This window comes from Vollenhovia emeryi, unplaced genomic scaffold (genome assembly GCF_000949405.1).
Source record: "Vollenhovia emeryi isolate VEMERY1.0 unplaced genomic scaffold, V.emery_V1.0 DF939129.1, whole genome shotgun sequence".
In the NCBI taxonomy this organism is placed as follows: Eukaryota; Metazoa; Arthropoda; class Insecta; order Hymenoptera; family Formicidae; genus Vollenhovia; species Vollenhovia emeryi.
The window spans coordinates 1,456,806-1,484,328 of record NW_011967237.1 but is presented as its reverse complement, the minus strand read 5'-3'; the positions used below and the strand labels follow the sequence as shown (position 1 = coordinate 1,484,328).

Sequence of the window (27,523 nt, the reverse complement as noted above, 5' to 3'; positions counted from 1 at the left end):
CGAGAAACGGCTATGAGTACCGCCCACTTTTGCATGGCCATCCCACGTGGAATATCCATATATTACACTCGACTGGATTACATAAGTCTGTCTACTGTCTTTTTTTTCCTTTCTTGTCGGCTTAACGCATTTTCATGCCGTTGCTTCGAGCGCGAACGCTTCTTCAAATTCTAACGCTTATGTGTTCTAAATACAATTACAATATAATTAATCTCAATTCTCAATGGCCAAGTCGATTGGACTCTAATTTGATATAATAATAACTTTCTACGTATTCCGCTACTGGCTTTTTCCCCCAAAGTTCGTATAAACCCTGCTAAAGTTGCGCCGATCATTCTCGACGCTACCGGATGGCCGTGACCGAGACGTCTATATTTATTAGATAGTTTTGTAATGAAGTCTGTTCCTAGTTTTAATACAGTGTCACTTTACATTAGTGAGTTTGGAGCTGCCCTAACGATTGGTTTATATGATTTTTATACATGAGAATGTGAGAGATGAGTATATGAGTATGTATAAATTTTAATGATAATGTTTCAATAGCGTTATCTCTGTGTGATAAATATAGGACTCTACTGCATTCGGTTGGCCACCCGTCCCTACTATTACTTAAACTTATCGGAAAACCGTATCAAACACTTTTCAAGAAATGTATAAAAAATTTGTAGACGAAACCGACGTGCTCTAATGTCAATTTTTTATATGATAAATTAAAAATAAATCTAGTATTGGTGGCAAATTCAAACTATTAAAAAAATTACATCACGCTTTTCTTTACAACAATTTATGTAAATAACATATGTAATTTCAATAAAATGAAAAATTTTATTTGCTATGTAAATATATGTAAATATACATATTATATGTATATTAAATTAATACGTAATTTTTCGAAACTATAAATATATCAATAAATTTAACGTTTAATGTCCGAGTAAATAAATTGCAAAGTTAATTGACGCTTTAAGTGCAACAATTTATATATAAATAACTTTATTTCATTTGTGCATAAAATCCTTTTTAAGGTTTCACATATTACTTCATATACTTTATAACAGTAACATTTGTAATATTAGATCTAAGAAGAGCACGTCAGATTCTGTTAACGTTATCTTAGAAAAAATCGTTAGTCTAAAAAGAGAAGAACAAACAGGGGTGTTTCTGATTTCGTTGAGAATCTATTGACAACGGTTTTTGTCGTTAAAAGAAATATTACTTTCAATCTCGGAAGTAAAGTACGTTCTCGACAAATCGGTCCACCCTATAAAAATGATCTTACGGCTACTGGTCTAATTATATAATTTGAGGAATTGTTTCATTGAGGCCTGTACATTTGGCGCATCGTCAGCGTTAACATTATTCTTCGGAGTTATCAATTATTACGTATGTGCATCAGTTAACTTATTCCTTTTGTAATCGTCGTTAAAAGTGAGTTTTATATGGTAAAACTGTTGCATATTTTGTGCTGGCAATTTCCTCGCAATTAGTTAAAACAGAAATTTCTATACAGTACATATATAACTTGTCGACAAAAATATTTCTGTTAGCTAATCAACAATCAAGATAGAGCAATTAATATTCAGTGGTAGAAAAGATTACAAGTAAACGTGAAGTATTCCTAAAACAGCTACGCAAAATAGACATCTAAATTGCACGAATAATTACAGACGTGTGCCTCAACAATAACTATCGTATCAACAACAAATTCCGATAATATCATATTTATCATAAGTAATAATTTAATAATTATTTTAAGCCTCGTGCTTTAACGACTGTTACATAACGGTATATTGCACTTCAAGAGAGACAAAGTTTAAAGACACAATTGCATCCAAATGATATAAATTTGAAGCTTGAAAACATAATACCTTAAATATTTATCTAATACTCTCAGCTGACGATTTAGCGGAGATAATATCTTTCGTTAGTCTGACAATAATTATGCAATAGTGCAATTCTTAAAATCATCTCCTGCAAACTAGCACATACAAGATGTTCTGTAACATCTTTGAGTTCTTAGATTCCTCGGTTTGGCGTATTCTCAAAAAGCTCAAAAGATATTTATCCGAATACTTATTTCTGACAATATCTGGTTTATGTAAGTAATTAAACGTTAGTTATTCAATACTGTTTGCGAATAAAAGTAAAAAATACACAATATATTAATGTGAGAATATTCAATAGCTAGATATACTCGTAAGTAAAGTAATCGGAAAACGTCCAAATACCAAATACCTCGATCGTTTATAGAATAGTTTTGTAAAAATATAGGCCTGTCGACAAAACGCGTAATCGTAACGGCAAATGACTTATGAAGAAATTATTAATGTCGATCAGAATGATTAAGAGTATTTAAAACTTTAAGTCAATTGACGGAGATCGAATTTATATATTTCACGAAGAGACACTTTCTAGTTAACGTACAAAATATGATTTAATAAACTATCAAGTTCAAAAAAATAAAATCGTTATTTCTTCAACACGCGCGTCTTTTTACTTTCCCGGTAAAGAGAGTGCCAATTGTTCTCGAAATTCCTGCTTCTGGCGCTCTATTGATAACTGCGTGTTTAATCATCATTAATCACTCCGTAATCTCCTATCGCACCCTCAAACATATTATAGCTTCATTCTGACCAAATATCAGATACACGAGAATCTTGATGGTCTCTGTATCTCTTGGGTGACTCAACCCTCTTATTTCTTAGGACAAACCTTGCCTGGAATCGATCATAAGTTTCGTTTGCACGAACGAAATTTTCTTCGACTCGTCGGTAATCGCTGTTCTCGAAGGATTCGGCGGAACTGAACCGACATCCCTCGGTCGCGAGAAATTATTCCAATCAGGATCCAACACCCTGGCGAGGTTTATTCATTCGACATGAGCTGCACGCTGTCGTCGGCCGATCGATGAAGTCGCCGAACTTCTGACAAGGAGCGAATCGGCGTCGGATGTAGTAACGAGAAGGGATGAGAATGCCGATCTAGAGTAAAGGAAAGGTAGCATATGAAAGAAATTCAAAATATGCAGATTTATCGCGCCGCTGTAAACAAGTTTCTAATTATAAAAAATAAATATATGAATTTTATATATACAAATATGTAACAGATATGTAATTATATATTACTTATCTATTATGTATTTTATTCTTTCGCGCGCGTATGCGAGAGAAAATTCATATAAATATGTTTATAAGTCATTATTTGTACGTAATTATATAATTATTAATGCTTCCTTATAGAGAAAGCTCTTTATTTTCGCGAGAAAAAGAGTTTCTCAATTTTCTTTGCCGAATTCAACACCAACCACCCTTTCATAATACCTTATTCACATAAAAAAAAAATTTAGCCCGATATTTCGATCTTTACAGAAGTTAGAATAACCACCAATTTTTTAGCATACATACATGCCGACATTTCTTTTAATGTGATTTTTCGATGCTTTCGAACATTCAGAACGCAGCTTCCTCTACGAGGAAGCCAAAAATCCGCATGCGCATAAGGGGAGAATTAGAAATTTGCACATGGCTTCCTCATAGGGAAAACTTTGTGCGCGAATTAACATTCTGAGGAAGCAATTTCCAACTTGCATCTTAACTCACAAAGCTTCTTCTATGAGAGAGCCAAAATTGCAAAGAACATCTTGCCCAGACGATGGGGAAGCAATGTGCAAATTTCCCATTTGCTCCTTTCTTCATTTCTATTTTTATAAATAATCAATATATCTGGTTATATGTTGTCATATATAATCCTTTATCGATCCGATTTTATCAGCAAGATAGAAAGCTATAACTTTCCGTCGATCGCCCACTCTCAGGAACCTTAATTTAATCGAGTTAAAAGTGGGAAGAGGCAATATACATATATACACAAAAAGGGGGGAGAGAGAGAGAGAGAGAGAGAGAGAGAGAGAGAGAGAGAGAGAGAGAGAGAGATCGCGCGGGTCTAGAGTCTAGAGTGCAATGTCAAGGTTGGACGTAAGTGTCTCTCGTGAATGGATCGATTTGCTGAAGCTCCGATCTGTATTTTCACAGTATCGCGTCGATGTAATTTCACCTCGACACGCGAAGTATCCCACCTTCATCGATTCGATTAAACAATGTCATTATCGTATTTCTTCCTTATATAATTTATTATCATCGCAAGCACCGCAAACTCTTAAAGGAGCAAGAGAAACGAATACCAGTTATAAATATATAATATAAATACGTGGCGATCTTCTCCAGCCAACGTTTCCAATTTTCAGTCATGAAGTCACGAAGTCGTGAAGAGCTAGTTATAGGCAGTTTTCTAATTCATAATTTTTTAAGCAGCTTTAACTGCGTTACTGTTACATTCTGAATGCATCTCCACTGAGGCATTCTCACTTCTAACATCAGCTGACATTGAACAATATCATTTGCATGCAGATATAATTTGTTCTTATACGATTTATAATCACGTTACATAAGCATCGATTTAAACGAGAGAGAAACGAGTATATATCTTTCGTTATAAATAAATATCCGAGAGCGGAAAGTTTCTATCGATTTTCAATTAAGTAATTTTAGTCCGTAAACTTTCCTTAAATAATTTTTTAAGTAAACGTTGCTTTTATATCCTAAATATCCTCGTTAACGTTCTCACCTCTGATATCGGTGGTCGTCTCGCTCCTCGAGAGCTCGTGATCGTTACCGCGATGCGAGGGAGTTTTCGACGGGCTCTTGACTAGGAGTGCCGCATCGTTTTTGCCCGGGGTCGTACTCTCATCCTGACTGGGAAACTGGAAGGCCGTGGAATTGGGCCACGAAGCCGGGGGTGGACTGCGTACCAGGTGCTCGTGTATCTGCGCGAGCGTGAGCGGATCCGCGTCACCGTATTCCTGAAAACACATTGCCTTTTCAAACACGTCTTTTTAAACACGCTTACAAAGGAGTAGAAAATACTTGTATCAAAGGAGGCATCAATTCTGAAAACACTTTTCTCTTTCTTCCTTTTCTACACTCCTTTTCAAGAAAGTTGACTCGTCTCTGTCGCGCTCTCGCCCAATTTCTGGCTCTCAAATATTAAACTGTCCGCGAAAACTGATCAATTATTTCAATTCTTTAGGATTAGGCAATTCGGGGCAGTTGCAAAAAATCTACTACCTTTTCTAAAAGCAACGGCGATCAGAAAAACTTATCGTTACCCAATAGTTTACGCGTCACCCATGCGTACAAGTGAATCTCTAATGTTTTATCGAGTTCGTGAGAGTTCGATGAGGGACCTCACCTGCGACATTAGAATCGCATCGTCGGACTCGGACTCCTCGATCGATTCCACGAGGCTCTCTCGACTTGCTAATACCTGCATAATTAGAGGAAATTTTACGTACAATTATGTCAATATAGCAAAGGCGTATGAAGCGTTATCAAGAAATGGGAGAATTCATCGCATCTGAGCAATTCGTCGTTTCTTCTAGCGTTAAAAAAAATTTAAACAGCCAACCGCAAAAAAAATTGTTACGTTTTAAGTACTGAACTTTAAAGCTCCAAAAGGAATTGAATTATAGGCAGAGGAAGGTCCCCTGTTATGAGATAAGGCTCCTGATATGAGATAGCGGAGTTTCTGTTAAATTAATAGGCATCGTCCGTTGGTTCCATCGTGAATTTCTTGCCCTTGGAGTGAAATCTGTTTAGTGGAGAATCGATTAGATCGTGTGATCGTTGCGAAAAAAGATTTGTAATTGAATTTGAACGTTGAAAAGCTGCTATCTCATATTAGAATCCTATCGCGTGATGTATAACTTTTCTCTATACACAGATAAAAGATGCACGTTTTAAGTTAAAATAAAACAACAAAGTTGTTTCTGCAAAGTCCGAATCGTTCAGGATCCCAGCAATTCGCGGATCGTTCGGGATTGAAAAGTTTCGCCAAAATCTGTGTTCTTTCAACGGGGCATCGTAACGATCGGGCGAACCTGTAGGAAAGGATTGTCCTGGCGGCTCAGTCTGAGTGCTTCCATGTCCTGATCGATGTTACGCGTTCTACCGGGTGTCAGGGTTAGAATTGAGTGCGAGGGTGACGGCTGGCAGGAGACAACGACGTCCACTGCTGTCACGCTCAAGGTCGACGGGATTCGCGACATCGCGCTGTCGCTCTCCGAGCCGCTCCGGCGACAAGCATTGGTAATAATTGCTGCAAGGAATATCGCTTGTGCAATCGATCACGTGTGCGCGCGTGTATGCATGTGTGCTCTCATTAGCTCGGCACAAAGGATAATTCTCACAATCAATGCGTCTAATTTATTATCCGAGACTTTGTTTTATTAACTGGACGATGTATTATTCTCGTTCACGGCGCGCAATTTATTAGTTCTACCTTCAGTTTGCCAATTACAGTTATAGAAAAGCGTATTGAAGCAACGTAAGCGAGATTCAGAGCAAATGGCGCTAATTACTTTACTACGATTTTAATTGTAGCGTAAAAATGAGTCGCCATAGAGGCATGTCATTAAATAATACGCCCTTAAATAATAACGTCTACTTCCGTTTTAATACTTTTGTATAAATCAAATAAAGTAAGAATTAGAAACGAGAACGCCAAATCATTGCTTAGGTCCGGACAAGCTGAAGGTAGGCTAATGATTTTTTATTTAATATGTGAATTCATATACCGTTTTCTCAACCTTTCCTGCATTCACATATTAAATTCAAAATTATTAGGCTACCTTCAGTTTGCCCTAAGTAAGTTGCCCTAAGTAAAATGCCCTAAGGCATTTATTCCCTTCACTCTCACCTGTGATATTGGTTAATTTCTTACGGCTCAAGGCTTACAGCTTACTTAAAGCAAGGTTGTAGACCAACACTAATGATTTGGCGTTCTCGTTTCTATTTGATTTATATCCTAAAGGTCCTGATTTAACTTTAAAGTAAGAATTCTCGTCTTCGCCAGTGCATAAAACAATTAAGGTTGCGAAATTGTTCGACGTAACTGGACAATATATCCCTTTAATAAAGGAATATATTGTCCAATTACGTCGAATAACTTCAAAACCTTTACTTTTGTATAAAATCTCTAAATTAGCAACGTACTGAGATTTAAGATCTTTTGCATTCTCCAACAGACTCTCATCCAACAAAAATATGTTCGACGTTTTCAATTTCAATTAAATAAAACAGCGACTAGCTAACAAGCGACAAGAAGCCAAGAACCTCACAGATTTTCGTGTTGCCATAATGAACGTTTAAAGATAACTTCAAGATAATGAAACTTCATAAAGGATCAATGAGATATCTCACCAGGAGTTTCCACCCTGGGCGCGCGTTCCATCTCCTCGTCTTCGTTAATCTTCATCCCTACCGTTAATTTCCTCGATTTAAACAGGTTCGTTAGGAAAGCTGCCCCTTTGCGTTTCACCCGATCATATCTGTGCACGCTTTCAGACGACACGTGTATCATAATTCGTCTGTAAACATATAACGTGGCGTAAGTTACGGACGGCATCGTGTAATCGAAATATAATGTGACACACAACAAATTTTCGGACGACACATGTATCATTTACTCGTCCGACATTGTCATATATAGAGGAGAGTCCTCTATTATGAGATAGGCGTCTAATACGAGATAGCGGAGTTTAGACTAAATTAATAGGCATCATCCGTTGGTTCCACCATGAATTTATTGCCCTTGGAGTGAGGTCTGTTTAGTGGAAAATTGATCAGATCGTGTAATCGTTGCGAAAAAAAGATTTGCAATTGAATTTGGACATTGAAAACCTACTGTCTCACATTGGAATCCTATCTCATAACTTTTCCCTTATGTGTATATAGGAAAATTGGAACGTAATTGTCAATTCATGGCACAATATACAGGAAACGCGAGAAACTATGGAAACTCTTACTTAAATTGAGAGTAAGCGTTTTGCCAATCTGCTGTAGATTTAGCAAAGGAACCACGATAGAGCAATATGTCTGTCGGCAGGAAAAAGCGAGAAATCGATCAACAATTATCGCATGACCAAAGGATTAGTTTCCATACTGTTCCCAGGTTGATTCAAAGAGACGCGATAACTTGTTACAAGTTGTAATGTAATAATCGCGACGACACGTATAGTGCAATGATGTAACAAGGCGAAGCGATAGACGGTGGCGACTTACACCACTTTCACTTTCAACCATCAGTCGCCACAGTTAAAGCCTAGCAACCCCATGGCGATTAGGATACTCCCGAGAATTTTTATTGGGAGAAGAGTTCAATCTTATAAATATATACATATACATATATGTATTTATTTATTTGTCAGAAACTGGCAATGAGATAACAGTTTATAAACAAGCCGTGCCGCGACGCGCTACCAAGTGTTAACTCGATGGAATTGGATTCGTTGTCAGATGTGCGAGCGACATCGGATCTGCAATCCGAGGAGTAGCGTACTGCCAACTGCAGCTGCGGAAGGGTGTGCACCTACTCCTGTGCAGGAACTCGCGCAGATGCAGCTGCGAGCGAATGGACGGAGCCTGCGCGCGAGAAGGGGTGGTGAGATAGGGAGGGTGTTGAAGAAGACGAGAGCGACGGAGTCCTTAAGAGTGAGGCGAAGTAACGTTATTTCACTCCTTTACGGTAGACTCGAAGGCCTCAAAAGCCGTATCGTGCTTGTTCGATCAAGACACGGGCTGTTTAAAGCGAGGGCTCGGGAGGAGAAAGACACGTGGACCTGGCGGAGTCGAATTTTTTCGATTGGAAGCATAAGCCGCGTTGCACCTTGCGACCTCAACGTGACTGAGATAGTATTCAAATTGCAAAAGCGGATTATTAATTACACCGAGAAAAGAAAGTGTTGAGTCAAGAAATACTTCTTGATTCAATTATATGCGGCGAACACGGGCTGCCAAGTAAATATTTATTAATTCAAAACATACTCGTCAATTCAAAAGAACATGTGTTTCTCTCTAAAATTTGTGGAGTGAAAATACTGCCATGGAGCGAAATGTTTACTCCATTGGGGTTAATATTCACTCTGTTGGAGGAAATATTCACGCCAATAGGGTGAACATTTCACTCCACGGCAGTATTTTCACTCCACAAATTTTAGAGAGCTAAATCACTGCATGTTTAACATAAAAAAAGAAACATATATATTTGAACTAAAGAAATTATGTACAAACATTAACCTAGATTCAACTTAGAAAAGATATTGAACATATACTTCAACATTCAACATTGCAACGTTTCAGCAACATTATTTTAACTTTCTGTGCTGGTATGGGTATGTTATCCGACACATAACAAATTATACATATAACGGGTTGGTGATCGAATGTTAAATCAATATTGAAGTTTAATAACAATATATTTAGCAGTTTCTACCCAATTTTTAATCGCTCTTTCGGGAAAATACGAAAGGATACTCGGTCTTTGCGCGAGTCTGTAAATGCAGCGTCGGTAAAAGGCGAAAAAAAAATCGAAAGACGAGCGTTGCAAGTAAATTTTCAGAACAACGATTCTTAAAGCAACCACACTATGCACGGGGTGGTTGAGAAAGACGGGTACTTTTCCAGGAGTGCGCCACGTCGTGTTCGTTCGATCGATCGCACGAGACTCCGTTGTACAAGGGGTGGTTGCCATACGTGCTGTCGGTTCCGCGTATAATGCGACCATTAAATTGACGAATGTTAAGTAAAGTTTGATAACAGAATTACGATTCGTACTTTTCCGCCCCCGTTCCGCCTCCCCCCCCCCCCCGGTAAATGGCAAACTTATAACATGCGATCAGTGGATGTATGTTGTACATACAAGTCTGATCAGCCACGCTGCCTTTCTCTTAGCAGTTAATATTGCATACCAAATTTTCAGAACAATCGCATTGTAAACCGTACGTGAAGGACCGCTTCGCCGTTCGATTCTAAACGAAACACCAATTGAGCTCACAATAAGACCCTTCTATTAAAACCATCCTTGGAACTGACTCCGTAACGAGGCTTTATTGTTTATTTAAACCTTTGTTCCATGCGAATGACACTTCTAAAGGTCTCAGGGGTGACTGATCAATCGTGGGAGTAGCGTGAAATTATTTTGCCGTGGGAGTTTCCACTCCTGGATAATGATTTCAAATCCCTCGCGGATAACGCACGATTAAAGCTGCACGTGGCCGATCGACCTGACGGGGGCTGAAATTGAAATTCCGCCCGGGCGACTCGCGTCGTTCGTTCACCGTTTTCGAAACTTGTACAGCGGGCCCGAGTCCCGGCGAATCTCTCGACAGCTATTTGCACGTTTCGATGGCACCCGGGACACGATCGACACCCGACCGAGCCATCTCTCGCGTTGGTTCCAGTCCGTAAACACCGCGATCACTGGCAGTCACTGCGACATTTGCGGTCGCGTTGCCAAGAGGCAAAGCGGGACTCGATCGGCGCGATACACGTTCCTCGACCCATCCGTCGGATTACCTGAAAGCTCGCGCACCTGCCGGCGACGCATCCTCGCGTCGCGTCGCGGTGCGTCGCGACGCCAACGACACAGGGGTGCGGCGCACGCGAGCGAGGGTTCCGGCCGGCGGCACGCCGGTCCTACCCCCGGAAAATCAAAGGAAGCCGGCTTATCGGCGATGCGCGCGCGCGCATCGCTCGGGGAGGCATCCCCCTTCCGATCGAACCCGATTTTCAATTAGGATCACTATATGGGGTGTTCGAGAAATTGGACGTAACTCCTGGGTACTCTCTTTGTCTCGTACGATTCGTCGTGATCATTGATACAGCTCGGCTAAATTAATCTGACAAATTGCGAGTCGTTGGGACGAGTGTGGGGGAGATTTGCGTGTCTCGGAAGTCACGAATCCGCGTGCATAAGATATTAATTGGATTCGTAAAAGATCGTGGGGCAGTTGAGAATAAAAAGTGAACTTGAGGTAGATATGCCGATTTATTCAAATCATTTTGCCTACCTGAAAATTTCGCCAAATCGCAACATTAATACCTTGTAAATTAATGTTTAATTGTGATTCCTAAATCAACGCACGTTATGCGTAAAATGCGTAAAAATAGCACTCGCACAGCGGAATTCGTTTGCCGTATTATTTCTCCAGATTTCTCCGCCGTTCTATGGCTTCCAAGTATCTCTCACTAAATAATAAATAAGTTTCTCGACAAAGTTTAGCTATAAAATATTCATTTGTTACATTTGACAAAATCAGAAAGGATTCTAAATAAATGAATTTCTTTCATCATGCATTATATACAATATATAAATATATTGCCGTGAGAATATCATGTACGTTTTCTAATAATACGTCTGGAGAAAGTGCGTTTTATGGCGAAACAATGGCATACGAGTGCTTCTTCTGCCGCACATAAATACTTAACACAAAACGTTACGTAAAAAAAGAGAGAGAAAAATTAAATAACAAAAGCGGCCGACGCGATGTGAAACGGCGCCTCGTAAGTACGAATAACAAAGGATTCTTGATAAAAATGTTTTGTTAGAAGAAAATAAGAAATGCACAAAGTTTCTCTCCCTTCGTGACGAAATTAACATTTCCACTTCGATTTGTTTAATAAGCCGATAGAATGCGCCAATAGACGATACGATTCATTCTCGTATACAGCAAGCAATCAGCAACATTCGAGCTCCGTAACAATAAGGAATAATAATCATAATATAATGATCGTCCGTAATAATAATAATAATCATCGTCATCATTATTTCCGTTAACGATATGTTAGCCTAGTCCGTATAAACACAGCGACATCGAAACATCGTTTATATTATGTGAAATTAATTCATATTTATGTATATAACATACATATATATAATATATATATAAAACATTTGCAAAAAAATCACAGTTACTTAAAACACCTTATCTTCCCATTCTCTTCTTTCTTCCAAGCTCTCCCTTTCTCTCACACACGCACAATCTTTCTTTTTCTTTGACACTCTCCGTCTTACATTTCGCACTTACGTTTACACATACACACGTTTCTTTTTTTTTGCATCTATGTATAGACGACGTATCGCGGGAACAAACCCACTTTCGATTATTAAATTAAATAAACAAAAGGGCTATCGTAGCCAATTTTGCAGAACCCTTTATGCCTATCTTTTTCACAAAACTTATTCGCAAGGAGTTGCTTTGCAAATAAATTTCGGCTATCCCGTTTCAATTGTTAATGTTCTAATATAATTTATAATATTTAGTCACGATTAAAATATTGTACTTAATTAACAAATTCTCGATATTTTTTCTAATTCTGCCGATCTCCAGTTCTTCATATGTTGTGTATTGCAAACTGAAGGATTCTGTAGAAATGAGCGTCTTTCCACAAGAAATACACAATTTCAACACTACAAAAAGAAAAACAAATCAGTCCGTAATGACTTCGATCAGACATGGAAATATTTTCGTGGAAGAAAATCGTGTCGAGGCAGTGGCACAACATCGATGTAACAATAATCAGGATTTCTTAAGTACTATTGGCGATTTCACAATGTATTCGCTACTTTTAGATTAGAACATGTCCGATTTCTAATTATTGGTTTCTTTTCTACGAAATAATTCGTAATGATGAATTCAGAATTCCAGTTTATAATATCGACAAGTTCCCGAAGCTATGAACCAAGTTAATACTCTTGGCTCTTAATGTTTTAATAATTCGCAACTAAAACCCACTAAAAGTTTCATTTATCAAAGTTATAAAACTATTTTTTGTTAATCTTCAATCTGTAACTATACAAGAAAATTTTCTATCGTTTCATATATATCTCTCTCTTCAGAAGAAAGAAATGTGTATGCATTTAGTTAATTGGTTTTTAGGGATCGAAATTCACCTAAGCTATTGTAAACTCGTGTTACAATTACCGTTGCTCGAATATCAAACAATCGATTTAATTACACGGCAGTGTTGGCACAAAGCGTAAACATTGGCTGTCTTTATCGGAGAAAAAGGAAAATTTACATTAAAATACAGTCCTAAGCACACGCAAACAAAGCGCTTTTGTCCAGCTGGATCTGCGATTTGAATCACTATGGCGGCCGTCGGAAATAATAATTAATAACTATTACCAATAATTTACACTTAATCCCTCAAATATGAATCACTGCTTCTCTCGTCTCGGAATAAACTAAAACACGCTGTAGATAAAAATTGAAAGATATATGTATATATATAAATACATATTCTTAATTTTTATGTACATATCAAATCTGAAAAATATACCGCATATGATAAACATATATTATTATATTATTATATACACATAATGGTAATAACGTGCAGTCTGAGATAGTCGCGGGATATATATGTATAATTATTAATTTTGGGCAATCGTGAGTCACGCCGCCCGAGACGTTTGAGAGATTAATGAACGAAAGAATGAACCTCATAGTGAGTACTTGTGATAGAAATACCTAGAATAAGATTTTTGCGCGCTACTGTCCGCTTGGTAAGCTGAGGACAGAAAAGCCAGTGACGATGGCAGTAAACGTTTGCGACTCGATTCGCCGGAAGTCAGTCGACCGGGCAGATATTAGCGATTTTTGTTGATGCTTCACGATTGTTTGTTCTCTTCTAAACGAAAACGTATACTTAACAAACGATTGCACTATAGAGTTCAAATATTCTACAATTGAAGAATGCAATATGAATTCACCATAAATCTATAACATTATACATAATTTAAACGTCGTTAACATTAAAAGGAAGATGTTTCAATCAATATTGATTTCTTATCAGTTTTTCAATCTGACAGCTTCAAAATTTAACGATACAAAATTCGTTAGAATCGCGATAGAATTCAACATTGTATGTCTCGAAAACTTCATTGTCAAAATAGTATTAATAAAAAAAGTTAAAATTTTATTGTAAAATTGTAGAAAAAAATATGAGCGTAAAAAATGTCGGTCAAAAACAGTTAATATATACCAGCAACTGACTCCAGGTGATTGATAACGAGACAGATGGCTGACAAAACATTGATCAGTAACTTCATTAGCGCTATGAGTATGTACAAAACTTTATATATTACATTCTGATCCGTCGTTAATCCAAGCGTTCGCGGTAAGTTAGTGTTGACCCGCATATGTGACGTAAGAGTGTTAGCTCTTCAGTCATTAGTGGGATTAGTAGCAACAACCGTCATGCTAAGAGAAAAGAAGCGTATGTTGAAATCACCGGAAATTTCAAAGATGCGAAATCTACTTCAATTTTGAATGAAATGATCGCAGAGTTAAGATCCAAACATTTAAACTTGTCGCGAAAGAGAACGTTTTACGAGAAGCGTACATTGATGAGAAATGTTGAACGAGTTTCAAGGTGTTATTAATTACTGATAGATGCACACGCACACACATACACACACTTTCTCTCTCTCCCTCTCTCGCCGCGAGCGCTTCAATTATCACGCTGACGGATGCTGGTTAGTAAGGAATGGTTGCCGGAAAACTTCCCTTAGGAAAGAACGTTGACTTCGCGGGGCGAACCACAGACGTTTAACACGCTGCTGGTTGAATTAGGCGTGATTTGACTTCGAGCCTCGTTTTGGGCCTGCCGTATCGCCTCCTTGTACGGACCGCGCTTCTTTTTGTTATATCGCGTCTGGAATAAAAGATTCATAATTACCTGACAAATTTCCAAAAGATGTTACTATGAGAAGTAATGGAACGATCAGAGTAGATTCTAAATTTCGTATCTTTTATCCTATGAAACAGTATCAATTATTCATTATATTTTACTTATTTATTGTACTTATTTTTATTATTATTATTCATTATTTGAATGTGCACACCTTAAAGGATTCCAGAAAGGGACTTAATTGATCACAGGACATTAGCGAACTCGTTGACGATCCATACCAAGCCACATGAGCTTGAGGACCCGATGAGGTACCGTCTTCCTTGCAAGATAATGTAATACTCAACACCTGCGCATAAACATTGATGACAGGATACTATAGATACTAAATTAACGATGCTTGTTGCAACTTGTTCTACATTAAGGACTTATTAAGATTATCGTATAATCAACGTTTTTGGAATATCTTGAGCGTACCTTGCCGGGCCACCAGGGAAAGCCGTGGATTTTGCCCCATACGACGTCGCCCACGTCCATCCGCCTGCCGTTGGCCGTAAGACAGTGAGCCACGGAGGTGGCAGCTAAGCGCATGACCAGAGGATGCGACTGATGGGGTGGAAAATCTGGCGCGGTCTCTACTTCGGGTTCGTGTTCGCTCAACTCGTCGCTACTACCGCCAGAACTCTTGCAGCCGGAGGACGCGTTGCTCACGGGATAATCACAACGCGCGTACGCATTTGTGTTCAGCCTCTTCAGGGATATCGACAGCTTCTGTTTCAGGCACTGCTCCTTGATGGCTCTGTAGGATTCACCGCCGCCCGGTAAGACATTCCAATTCTGTTGCTGCTGCTCTTGTTGCTCCTGCTGCTGCTGCTTCTCCTCCAGTTGTTGCTGCAACTGCTGCTGAGGTTGTTGCACGGAATCCAAACAAGATTGTTCAGATTGCGGTTGTTCCTGTGGCTGATTCTTATGCTTCCTGCCCTCCTTGTGCTTCTTTTTATGCTTTACCTTGTGTTTCCGGCGATGATATGAGAGCGGATCATACGTGGGGTTGTATCTAGATAAAATAAAATAGCGATAAATTGGCAAATTCTTGAACAATGCGGCTTCTTAAGTGGTAATTTTTAATATACAGCAAAATACATTTTATAAATTAGTCATGTATTTATGTATATTATATATTGTAAGAAAATATTTTAAAAAATTAAAAAATACCTACAACATTCACAACTGTGTAAATCACAGCATTGTTTGAATTTACATAATTTTCACTCGATATAATCTTACCTCGGCGATCCGTTGCAAGGCGATCTCGCTGGCGAGACTCCGCCCAGCATCTTTCTCCTAGCCTCTTTCTTGGCCTTCTTTAGAGCCCGTTTCGCCGCCTTCGCACTGGCGTCCTTCACCACGCCGCCCTGTTTCTGAGGATCCACCTGCTCCTGTCCGTCCTCCTCGCCCTCGTAATCGTCGCCGAAGGATCTGGGCAGCTCCAGAGGATCTCTCTCTTGCTGAGTGTCATCAGCGTCGTCCGTCTCTTGCTCGTACGCGTCAGGATCCTGAGGTTTCGCGGGTATCTTGAGAACGGTCCCTTCGCCCTGTGCACCAAACGAGATCTTGATCACCGGTGTGGTCCTGGCGGTTCTCGTGGGATCTTCGAACACCGACTCGTCCCAGAGATCCTCCATCGAGCCCACCGAGCGCTTCTTTCTCGGCACTCTACCGGTTCTCAGTCTCATCGTCGAATCCGCAGCCGCGAAGGTCTTCTTGTCCTCCTCTTCAGGAACCTTCGCGCTCTCCACCGACGAACTGCTGAGTCTTCTCGGCGTGGCGCAATAAGCCGTTGAGGGATTATTGTCGCAATCAGCGGTAGACTCCACCCGTTCCTGTGACGACGCCAGCATGGCGTTCCTTAAGGACGCCTCCTCTTCGTTTCTGACAGGCCAATGTGAAGACTGAGCGCTCGCCGCGACTTTCACTTTGTCTGAAACAATTGTCCACAGTCTTCAGAACTAGCTCAGATCAAGATCGTCTTTTCAATTAAATTTCCTTAATTCATTATATATAATTAACTTTTTATCTTACTTTTTTACATATAAATAAGTCATTTATTTCATAACAACAAAACAATATTAAATACTAAAACTTGTAGTAATATGTTTCAAACAGCACAAAAAGTTTAATTCTCAATATTTGAGCTTTGCTTCCATTGATATAACTCATTTTTATTTCAACCGCCGTACATAATTTGTATAATGTATGCTCTCTAGGTTTATACGCATACGTAAAACATGAAATTAACTGACGTCATTATATCATCAGAAAATTAAATGCCTCGCAAAAGCAAGTCATCTACTGCGGGAAAGTGAATTCGGAGTTGGTTACGTTTTCTTATACAGTTAACTCGCGACAGAATCGCAATATATCTTTAACTTTTCGAGTCGTTCTTATATTCTCTCTGGTAATGGTACAAATAACGTTAAACTCCAACGAAAGAGTAGCGCCGCGCAAACGTACCAGGCCCCTGAGTCGCGTTGCTGATCTCGTTGGGCTGCAATCTCGACAGTTTTGGAATCAGCGACGCTCCCAGCTTCGACGAGTCATTACTCGAGCTTGTCTTCGTTGTCGCTTGATTGGAGATTGCGCTTTCCGTCTGGCATTCTGACAACAACGTCCGCTGAGTTTTCTGCGGTTGCTGACCGCAACGTCGGTCGCTTCTTCTCGTGGCCCCCGGGATCAGCTGGTGGAATCAGCAAAGAAAATTGTTACATTTTTGTTCAACAATTCGGTCGGAACGTTTATAAATCGCGTAACGATTTCGATGGAATCCCTGGAAGCCCGACAAGTTTAGCGTTGCCTAAAAACGAGCGATCGTTCTTGGAGCTTTAAAAACTCGGTGGACCGACGTGGTCCACGTTAACATGTTCTCGACGATACGAGGGTCTTGAAACATCAATTTCATGCTTACGACTTCGGAGTCTTTTGCTTTCGAGTATTTCACAATTTGTGGATTAACACAGCAATGTAATTTCCATCTTCGAAGACACGGTGGGAAGCGAACGTTCGGTCTACGTATAAACGGGACGGTCCTATACGCGTGTACTTCCTAAGCAATATTCGCGGTACCTGCTGCGACTGCTGTTGCTGCTGCGCGTCCTCGTGCTTTCGCTTCCTGCTGACGTCGACGTTCTCGCTGTTCTCGTTGCAGATCGACCGGCACTTGCTGCAGAGCACCTGGCGCGGCCTCAGTCTCACCGTAGGCCTCGCGTTCTTGTACCTAGCGGGCGGATTGATGCTCCTGCGGAGGTCGACCTTGGCAACGACGGTGGCCGCCGACGACGACGACGCGCTCCTTTTCTCCTGGAAGTAGCTGAAGCGTGCCGCGATCGTCGCCAGTTTGTCGCCATCGGGGCCCGGCACCGGCTCCGGGGGCTGAACGCCGCACGGGAGGCCCCTGCAGGAAGGTGATCATTCGGAGTGAGAGCGTTTCGCGAGAGTCTAAGACCCGGTTGCACCAACGTCGCTTAACTTTAACTTTAATATTTCTAAGGGAATTATTTCTAAGGGAAACAGAAAGAGACGAAGAGTGAATTAAGCCTAAGGCCCGGTTTCACCAACGTCGCTTAACTTCAAGCCTAGCTTAATTCGTTCTTTGTCTCTTTCCAACTGTTACTCTAGAAAGAGATAAACGTGAATTAAACTAACAAATAACACTACCCAAATGTTACACGCTGATTTTTTTTGAAACTTTGCACACTTGTACAACTTTGAAAAATATTGCACCCCTATTTTTTATATGTGCTCATAAAGCATTTTAAGGATAGAAACTACCCTTGAAATATTGACCCTTTCAATTCCATGTACACAGCAATTCTATAGGCCGTGTACGCTATCTCGAACAATTCTTGCACTACAGAATACTATATCTAGGAGTTTTCAGAATCGTCGATTACGAATTGCCGTACATGGAATTGAAAAGGTCAATATTTCGAGGGTAGTTTCTATCCTTAAAATGCTTTATGAGCACAAATAGAAAAATAGGGGTAAAATATTCTTCGAAGTTGCACAAGTGTGCAAGGTTTCAAAACAACAAAAATCGGCGTGTAACACTTGGGTAGTGTTAGTTGTAAGATTAAAATTGAGCGACGTTTGGTGAAACCGGGCCTAAATCGATGTCTGAACTCCGGCCGAGAAAATAATGACGTCTTATCGATATTTCGATCGTTACGAATGTCCTATTGTCCGCCGAGACCCGGCGATCTCAACCGCGCCGCTACCTTGGGGACTTCGCCTCGAGACCGCTCGGCCACTCTTGATCGGGCTCCTATTTTCGCACGTAGCGACGGATTCGCCTTGCATAAACGCGAATCGATAACACACGAGAAAATTGGAGAGGGTTCTCTCGCGTTCCTTTATGAGAGTGCTCGGTGCAACGCCGAGTCTCTCGACTCTCCTCGACACGAAATGTGTCTATGCCGCGGGAAGTATTATATTTTAGATTTCGGAGTGACGAGGGAAAAAGTAGACCCTCGGAGCGCGATGCGGTAACAGATAAATTAAATATTCACGCGTTTTCCGGCTAGCGTAAGGAGAGTATAAAAACTTAATTGTACGTTGCATAATTAATGCAACTGGGGGGGGGGGGAGGGGGAAGATACCATACAAAATTCGTTCAGTATTCATAATCTGCAAGAGACGCTGACTTTTGTATCGCATCGCAAATCAAAGTTAAATGAAATTGACTCGCGCGCGTTCGTCTCTCGAGGCCTGGCTTTTCCCTCATTGCCCCCCCCCCTCAATTTTAATATCGAGCCTCCGCAGTTAATTGATCATTTATTTCAGATTTGCCTCTCTCGGGGAGAGAGAGAGAGAGAAGCGACTAATCGACGCACCGACTTCCACCGTCGAAAATGACAAATGGCTCGTTCTCTCAAGACCTGATTTTACTCGGGACCCGAGTCCTCCCTAGATTCCCTCGCGACTTCGGGGGGGGGGGATTAACTTTGCTACGTGCGTCGGCTACGAGCGAGGCCTCAGACCGTCGTCGCGCCGAGGCTCCCGACAGAAACCGACGTGAAATGAGAATGGCCGGGCAGAAGATTGGGCAACGCTTTCGGGTAATGCCTCGTCGGCTTCCCGTGCACCGACAACGCGGCCATGTCATGGTATTGATTCGGGAGAGGCGCGTACAATGAGCGACAGCCTCTGACAGTGTATCCATTAATATTTTCTGGGCCCCGGCGCGAGGCAGACCGACTCGAAATTCCGAGGCGGCCGCGCGCGAGCGCGGCGGAAGAAAAATGGCCGGCAGGGAATATCGGGAATCAGCACAGACTCGCCACGACGTGAAAATGATCGCGATGGAACTGATAAATTGAACGTGGGGGGGGAGGGGGCGTCCGGCCCGCTTACCCAATTTGTAACGCGAATTTGCCACACGAAGATCCCCCGCGGCCATATAAATTCGTCGTCCTGGAATTATTCAAATTTCCCCCCCCCCCCCCCCCTCCGCTCCCGTATTCTAAAATCGTAAATGCGGGCCCGCGCGTAATCTCCGCAGCTTGGCTCGCGATTTGCATTTTTAACCGAGCCTCGATCTATCGGCGAGCCACCGCGCGATCGAATTCCCGTTAATCCACGAACGGCCGCGGTTAGATTCTAATTTGTTTTTCCCCCGACGTTCCCCAATCATCTCGTTAAAAACAACTGTAACAACAACTGGCTCATTTCTTAAGTTAATAAAGCAGCCGGTTAACGTGGGGCCGCGCCACGGCGCTTGGTATACGTGGCTGTCTCTCTGCTTTGTGTCCACGCACACATCCGCAGTTTCGACCCGCAAATGGTGGCGTTCTCAGAGACGTCGACGATATTCCCTTTGTTCCTGACGAACACGAGACCACTATATTGGAGGTTCTCAACCTTGGATCGCCGCACAGCTGGGACGTATACATTTTGGCTCGACGTTGGCCAGATCGATAAATACCATTCCCCAGACTAATAAATTCATGTCCTTGGACTGTCATCCACCAATTTAGTCATCGATTCGCAGCCGACCTTTCTTAAATGCGGATTCAATGGCGCACGCAGTTCGCATCAAAATTCCCTCCCCCCAAAAAACGAGGCTCGCTCGAAATTAACGAAGAATTACGTTGATACTTGAAAACAAGTCAATACTCTCGTTGCAATTGAATCTCAGCAGTTCCACGATCGCTCGAGTATGCTTCGAGAAATCCTTTCAGAAGCTAATCTCTTTAGGAAGAAAAGAGAGTTAATCTCCTTGAATGCGGAAATTGCCGAGAGACCAGCGATTATTCGCTGCATGTAAATATTTCATCGCGTCTCACGAAATTCTTCGAAGTCGCTTTTTCCAGAATGAAATGGGAAGACTGTCGAATTTCTTTTATTGCACGCACAGCGCGGAAAAGTATGGGAACCTCTATCGCACCATACCGTCGTGCACAACGTGACACAAGCCAGGCCTCGTTGGTCGGTGGCCCCGACTAGCATTCAGGGCCGTAAACAGCAACTTTACCGTCCCCGGGTCGCCCATCTTCCCTTATCTAGCTCGAGTAAAATTTTACCAAAAGTGTCACGAATATTACAATACAATTGGCAAAAAAGTTAATTAACGCTAAAACACCACCAACAATGTTACTCCGAACGTCAATCGGATCATATCTTGCCGTAACAAAGATACGAAAGTGAACGAGGGGGGAAGCAAATGAACGGCGAGCAATAAGAATTCGATATTGGATATTTTACCGAAAAATTAATTATCCAGGCTGTTCGCTGACCGGTTGGACCGCAGACGACCCTTTCGACCCTGCTTACAGCCCTGCCAGGCATGGTTGTGCAATTGCGACACGGGGCGGCCATTGGCCGGTCCGGCTTGGACAAGAAAACCTAGGGCGTGGGGTAAGAAAACGGGCAACAGCTGTTCGGCCACAGCGACGAGCCCGGCCGCGGGCTCGCTGCCCCCCGAGAAAAGTGCGCTGAGAAAAAAGACAACTGCCCGAGGACGGGCAAAACTAGCGATTGCACGAGCAAAATTGCCACCCGGACTAAACAGGGGGACGCGCTCTGAGCGGGGGATCCGCGGCGGCGATTGACATCGATCGAGATCGGGGGGGACCGGCGCGATTTCGGAGTCATCGAAATTGCACCCCCGATCGCCACGATGGAGTCCAACAAATTGGATAATTGCGCGACGCTGAACGAAAACGAGCTTGCCCGCCAAATAATGGCCTTCGAAACCGGAAACGGTTTAATACCCATTTTAATTAGAACGCCCGACGATTTTAGTTAATTAGTAGTAAAATTCGATTCGCCCCGCAATAACATATAATCAAGCGCGATAAGCCACAATGGCGCCATGGTAAAACTTTAATAATGGAATTTATTAAGTTGATTAATCGCATTCGGCGAACTCGGCTGGTTGTAGCATTCGAGTAAATTCAGTCGAAGCTTTCCCACGCGTTATTAGCCCGGCTATACGTAGGGGCGCGCCTTTCATAAGTTCGTGCATTAACCAGTGTTGTCTGCGACAACAGTGGTCAACTAGCACGTAACGACTACTTAGTTGATTTCCCAATAATCGAAATGACTGCTCGTATCAAAGAAGTTGGCAACGGCTGTATTACGAAGGTGGCGTTTACTATGCGAGACTATGAGTCACCGAAGCCAAGTCTTTTTACCATGTACCGGGTGACGCGAAACTTACGTTACGTTTATCCATAGTGTAACCGTAGTATAACTAGTAGGTCCACTCCGTCATTTGTTTCGTTCTGCGTCGATCCCTCCTGCGCAACCGACATTTCGTTGGCGCAGCCAATGAGAGAAAGGTTGTACGTTGGGTAGTGTAGCTTGGCGAGTACAAACACATGCGTACATGTATGTACGTACACATTAAGGGCCTGAGCAGAAAGATTGTCGTAACCATTAACGATTCTGTCGTAAGACTTAAGTCGGTGTCATAAACGTATGTCGCATTGGGATGCGATGACTGCGACATACATCTACGACACTTCTTTGTGCATTGACTTCCGACATCGACTTGCGTCTTACTACGGAATCGTAAACACTTACGACAATCTTTCTGCTTGAGTCCACTAGATACCATAGTATAAAGGCAACGGTACACGATACTATTTTTCCTACTGGATTGCTTGCAAAAGCCAATCAGGATGTAGCCTTAGGTCACCTGGTCTAAAACTCTGCATCCTTATTGGTTCTCGTAAGCAATCCAGTAGGAAAAATAGGATCGTGTACTTTTGGCTTAAAACTCTGCATCCTTATTGCCTCTCGTAAGCAATCCAGTAGGAAAAATAGGCCCATACTCTGCTGGATTTGCACCAAGGACATGGCGAAATACCACGTAATCGGGACCGCATAGATCAAAGAGACCGGCAGAGAGTGGACCTAGTAGTTAAGCCAACGGTACACGATACTATTTTTCCTACTGGATTGCTTATGAGAGCAAATCAGGATTTGGCCTTAAGTCGCCTAAACTAAAGCCAACGGCACACAATACTATTTTTCCTACTGGATTACTTACGAGAGCCAATCAGGATTCACTTTTGAGTCACCTGATCGAAAACTCTGCATTCTGATTGGCTCTCGTAAGCAATCCACTAGGAAAAATAGTATCGTTTGATGTACATGGTAATACAAAAAGATTAAGTTCTTTCGTTCAACGTCATGGTGAACTCAAAATAACGATTTAGTCACTAAAAATTTAAAGTAATAATACTACTTGCTAGATATTTAATATAATCTACACTAATTAGCCACTAGCATTTGACTCAGTTTAATGAACCAGTTTTCTACACGGGATGGTATCTAGTGGGTCTACTAGCTTCTCATTACGTTCTTACTAGTTTCTCTCTAGTGGATCTACTGGTTATACTATGAAAATTTCGGTTTCGAGACAACAAGCGGATTTGGAATAAACAGTTTCGAGCAACACGTTGATAAACCATGGTATAACTAGTAGGTCCACTCCGTCATTTGTTTCGTTTTGCGTCGATCCCTTCTGCACATCCGACATTTTATTGGTCCAGCTAATGAGAGACAAGTTGCACGTGTGGTAGCTTTGACACACTACCATACATACAACTACAGTACGTATACACACATACGCCGTTGGATTTGGACCAAAGACATGGCGAAATACCACGTGATCGGGACCGCAAAGATCAAAGGGGCCAACAGAGTGGATCTACTAGTTACACTATGGTTTATCAACGTGTAGCCCGAAACTGTTCATTCCAAGTCCGCTTGTTGCCTCGAAACTGAAATTTCATTGACCGGGAAGGCCCTGCTACCAATCATTTACTCGTCGATCTCGCGTCCGTTAATTGCGGACGATCCTCGCGTTCGATTTATAACAACGATAGTTTAATTGGCAATTCGATTCCGGCGCTTTTCGCGCGAAGGGAATTCCAATAATCGACGGTCTTTCGTTGAATTATCGCCGAGAGGAATTTCCACGTGTCGGGTCCGCCATCGAGGGCAAGCGTGCGACCCGCGGGACACCGGGTATACGTAATTACACGCACACGCGAGTGGAGGGGGGGAAAAAATGGGTGGAGGATGTAATATCTCATTTATATGACGACTTCGCGACAACCGGAGTCATGTGAAATTTAACGAAACTCCTGGCTTCCACGCCCATCGCTGGCGCCGGCAAGGGACGTGCGTTACGCACTTCCTATTAAAATACAGATAAGTTATCAAAATTATCGAGGGAGAGAGGGGGGGGCTTTCGGCACTTGGACCTATTTGCGTCTCCGAGGAAACGAGAAATATCTCGCGCCATGTTCGCGCATAAGCTCGCGCAAGCTTCGCGCTATCGTAGAAGCCGACGGGCGTCGCTCGCCGTCGGACGGCGCGGCCTCGCCTCCGCGACTTCCGCGGCAACTTAACCCCGTGAATCGCGAATAATTTAAATATCTCGTATCTTTAATATTGCGCTTCGACGCTCCAAAGCCGGAATCTCAGAGCTGAAAAGCCTTCCGACCCAAATATCAGCTTGGACGTTTATAGAAAGTTAAAAGTGATAGGGAAGCGTTAATGAGGCATTAATTCCGGAAACGAAGTGCATACGTAAGAGTTGGAAAGTTTTTTTTCCCCCTAAAAAGAGCCTCCTACATAAGGTCCTAAAAATAATTGGTGCATCAACAGCATCTGATTATTTCTAAATATCGAATCGACGCGTTTCAATAAAAAGACAATTTTTGAAAAACTTGTTACACTAGTTTTTTTTACAGATACATGTGTATTCCGTAAAAGTGATGGGTTTCCTTGCCGATTCACGATCTGTATCTTTGTCTCATGAATGAGACATGCAGTAATAGGCTCGGAAGAGAGATCCTTGAGCTCCGCGAATGCTACGCTAGAAAGTGCCGAGGGTACTTTTGTGTAACCGCCCAATTTTAGATCGATTATGTAACGACTCCTTGGGATCCTGGCGTAGACCTTTGCAGGATTGACTCTGTTCCAGGTACCTAAATCCAAGTTGAGAAGAATTTTCACATGTCGCACCCTGGAATCCCGACGATTGAAGATTGCGAGTTAAAAGCCCGTATCAGATTAGGGATTGAGATTGATATTAGATTGAAATTTGACCAACCAAAGTAAAGTTTACTAACATCAAGTTTAACGAATGTTACTCCGATTGATCACATTTCAATCTAATCTCAATACCAATCCGTGGTCTGATTCAGGCTATACGTCGCAACCATTCGCGTACCAATGGAACATCGATCATAGATCATTTCGCTTTTTATCGCGATCCTTACTTGCCTGTACAGTCGTGGTCAAAAAGGTTGTCCGACGTTTAACGATAAATTTCGGAAATACAGTCTATCGTACGAAAGATTACGGCTTTTGATCACGGATATGTGCAGCGACGCATTATTAGAACAAAGGAATGATACGTACGAGTATCTATGCAAGAACACTTACGAATATTCCGGAAACTTATTGTAAAACGTCGGACGACCTTTCCGACCACAACCGCACTTTAGTCCTAGCTTGTGCGACAATTTCAGAAGATACTCAGATTCGTGAAATCGAAGATAAGCACCGCCATGAAGAATTTCCACAGCTGTGCAATCTGTAATATTTCGGCGACCTTGAATCGCACGCTACTCGAAACCGAGTTTCGTCAGACTCTTCGCGCTCCAACATCTCAGGCTCGTTGTGCAAAAGAATCAAACCCGCAAAAGGGCACGGTTAGCATTTGCCTCTCGAACACGAGGCAGTCCCTCGCAAAATTATTCGCGCTGTAGTCTCGAAGAAACGATGCGAATCAACTAGCATTCGAGGATTTGCATCCTTGTATCTTTCTAACTTTTACAACTCTCGGTATCGAGACGCCTACGTGAAGCCGAAGGAAATAACAGCCGCGGAGTGGCACGAAAGAGCCTAGTCATTAATATCCGGTTTGACAAGCAATTGTCACGTTGCCTGAAAACGCGAACTTGCGCGCGGCGCAGGGGAGACTTTGAAGATCGAGAAGTTCCCGCAGATCCGTTTTCGAGTTTCTGACTTCCGGCGGGATTACTCAGGATCAAACATCTCGAGAGTCCCAAGTGGACGAACCGTGAATGGCCTTAGTCATCGACTTTTCTATTGGACATTCCATATGTATTCGTCATTCTGTTCACAAATAGCAAGTAACTTGGAACCGACCGAATTTCCGAAGACACACATTGCTCTCGAGTCTCCGGAAACACAATCCAGGGCTCCCGGGGATTAACGAGACAACTTAGTCTTCAACATTTGGTGTAATAAGTGACCAGCATCGATCAACTTCCCGCAAAACCTGTTCCCGACGGACCCCGAGATGATCGCCAGATCGATGAATCAGCTCAGTCTCGAGCACTGTTCGGCACATCGGCCGTCGGGAACCTTTGACTTCGGCGACGGGACCCGCATAAGGGCGACTTTTACTTGAGATTTTCTCAAAGCCGGTGGGTGACAAGCTGAACATTGTTCCGATGACGGAACAAAGGTCCTCGGTAAGAAGTACAAGATAATAAAAAAAAAAGGGGACAGCTCACAACACGAGGTCTTTCATATCGCTCTCTCTCTCTTTCCGTTTCCCTCTCACCCTCTCTCTCTCTTTCTCTCCTGCGTGTTTCTCTTTCCATTAATCTTACCTCTTAGCGGCGTCGAGGAGCGCACCTTGGAAGCACTTGGCGCCATGGACGAAAGATACCACGAGGATGTCGGGCAGCGCGGACTCGACGGTCACGAGGATCTTGTTGCCCGTGGCGAGCGCGAAGTGCGCGGACGGGGCCTCCGTCGCCGCGGCCGCCATCTTGCCTCGAATTTAGAGTTATTGCGAGCGAGCGTGCGAGCGAGCTGGTGATGTGTGGTGTGGTGTGGGCTTTGCGCTTTCCGCTTCGCTCCGCTACGACCGCGCCGACCGAGAGGAGCGAGCGGCTCGTCTCGTGCCGTCGTCGTCGTCGCCGTCGTCTCGTGCGCCGCGCCGCTCCGCGCCGCGACGCACCGCCCCTTGTTTCTTTCTCTCTCTCTCTCTCTCTCTCTCTTTCTCTCTCCCTTTTTCCCTCTACCTCCCTCGCTCTCGCTCGCTCGCTCGCAGTCTGTCCGAACCGGATGACGTGAGGAACGACGGCTGCGGCTGTGTGCGAAGACCGCGTGAGGCGGGCGGCGAGGTTCCACGGCCAGGGGGCTGGAGAGGGACAAAGTGCTGGCTGGCAGGTAGAAGGGGAACCTAGCAGTCCACACAGCTGGCTGCGCCGCCGTCCCCAATGCGCCTGCGCGCGCTGGAGGCGGCCCGTCACGCCAGGGCTGTGTGTACACGCGACGGGCGCTTCGCGGGGCACCTCGGAGCCACGCTAATGATCGTACACACCTAGGCTTGGAAACGACATCGAATTTCGAGTGGCGAGGATGTCCTCCGTTAGGCCGCGTTCAGAAACGTTACCCGAGTGCCCCGGTATATCATTTTATCCTTGTTTAACATACGG

General features: G+C 42.7%; 2 protein-coding genes across 9 annotated transcripts; both read right to left on the bottom strand.

Moving 5' to 3' along the window:
* Nucleotides 1–884: 884 nt before the first annotated feature.
* Nucleotides 885–10,774, bottom strand: LOC105568426. 7 transcript variants are annotated; one of them, XM_012024106.1, is made up of 6 exons: nucleotides 10,172–10,774; nucleotides 7,257–7,423; nucleotides 5,936–6,153; nucleotides 5,248–5,322; nucleotides 4,624–4,858; nucleotides 885–2,981 (listed from the first exon to the last, which is right to left on the bottom strand). In XM_012024106.1, the coding sequence occupies exons 2-6, from the start codon at nucleotides 7,414–7,416 to the stop codon at nucleotides 2,866–2,868; spliced, it is 804 nt and encodes a 267-aa protein (XP_011879496.1). In that variant the 5' UTR covers nucleotides 7,417–7,423; nucleotides 10,172–10,774; the 3' UTR covers nucleotides 885–2,865. The 7 variants fall into 7 exon arrangements, with proteins under 7 accessions (XP_011879496.1, XP_011879495.1, XP_011879493.1 ...); XM_012024105.1 differs by having other exon boundaries at nucleotides 10,410–10,774; XM_012024103.1 differs by lacking the exon at nucleotides 10,172–10,774 and adding an exon at nucleotides 9,958–10,164.
* An 88-nt stretch (nucleotides 10,775–10,862) lies between these two features.
* LOC105568425 (PWWP domain-containing protein 2A-like) lies at nucleotides 10,863–27,006 on the bottom strand. Of its 2 annotated transcripts, none has more exons than XM_012024100.1 (7): nucleotides 26,690–27,006; nucleotides 17,652–17,979; nucleotides 17,043–17,265; nucleotides 15,816–16,509; nucleotides 15,006–15,585; nucleotides 14,743–14,877; nucleotides 10,863–14,552 (listed from the first exon to the last, which is right to left on the bottom strand). In XM_012024100.1, the coding sequence occupies exons 1-7, from the start codon at nucleotides 26,848–26,850 to the stop codon at nucleotides 14,406–14,408; spliced, it is 2,268 nt and encodes a 755-aa protein (XP_011879490.1). In that variant the 5' UTR covers nucleotides 26,851–27,006; the 3' UTR covers nucleotides 10,863–14,405. The 2 variants fall into 2 exon arrangements, with proteins under 2 accessions (XP_011879490.1, XP_011879491.1); XM_012024101.1 differs by having other exon boundaries at nucleotides 14,469–14,552; nucleotides 14,743–14,846.
* Nucleotides 27,007–27,523: the final 517 nt, after the last annotated feature.

Coding starts and splice junctions, on each gene's coding strand:
- LOC105568426 (XM_012024102.1), bottom strand. CDS start 7,518: ATGATACATGTGTCGTCCGAAAATTTGTTGTGTGTCACATTATATTTC. Junction 6,154..7,256: donor GCCCAGGGTGGAAACTCCTG/GTGAGATATCTC, acceptor TATTCCTTGCAG/CAATTATTACCAATGCTTGT. Junction 2,982..4,623: donor GACGACCACCGATATCAGAG/GTGAGAACGTTA, acceptor CCTTTACTCTAG/ATCGGCATTCTCATCCCTTC.
- LOC105568425 (XM_012024100.1), bottom strand. CDS start 26,850: ATGGCGGCCGCGGCGACGGAGGCCCCGTCCGCGCACTTCGCGCTCGCC. Junction 17,266..17,651: donor AGCAACAGCAGTCGCAGCAG/GTACCGCGAATA, acceptor TGATTCCACCAG/CTGATCCCGGGGGCCACGAG. Junction 15,586..15,815: donor CCTTGCAACGGATCGCCGAG/GTAAGATTATAT, acceptor TATTTTATCTAG/ATACAACCCCACGTATGATC.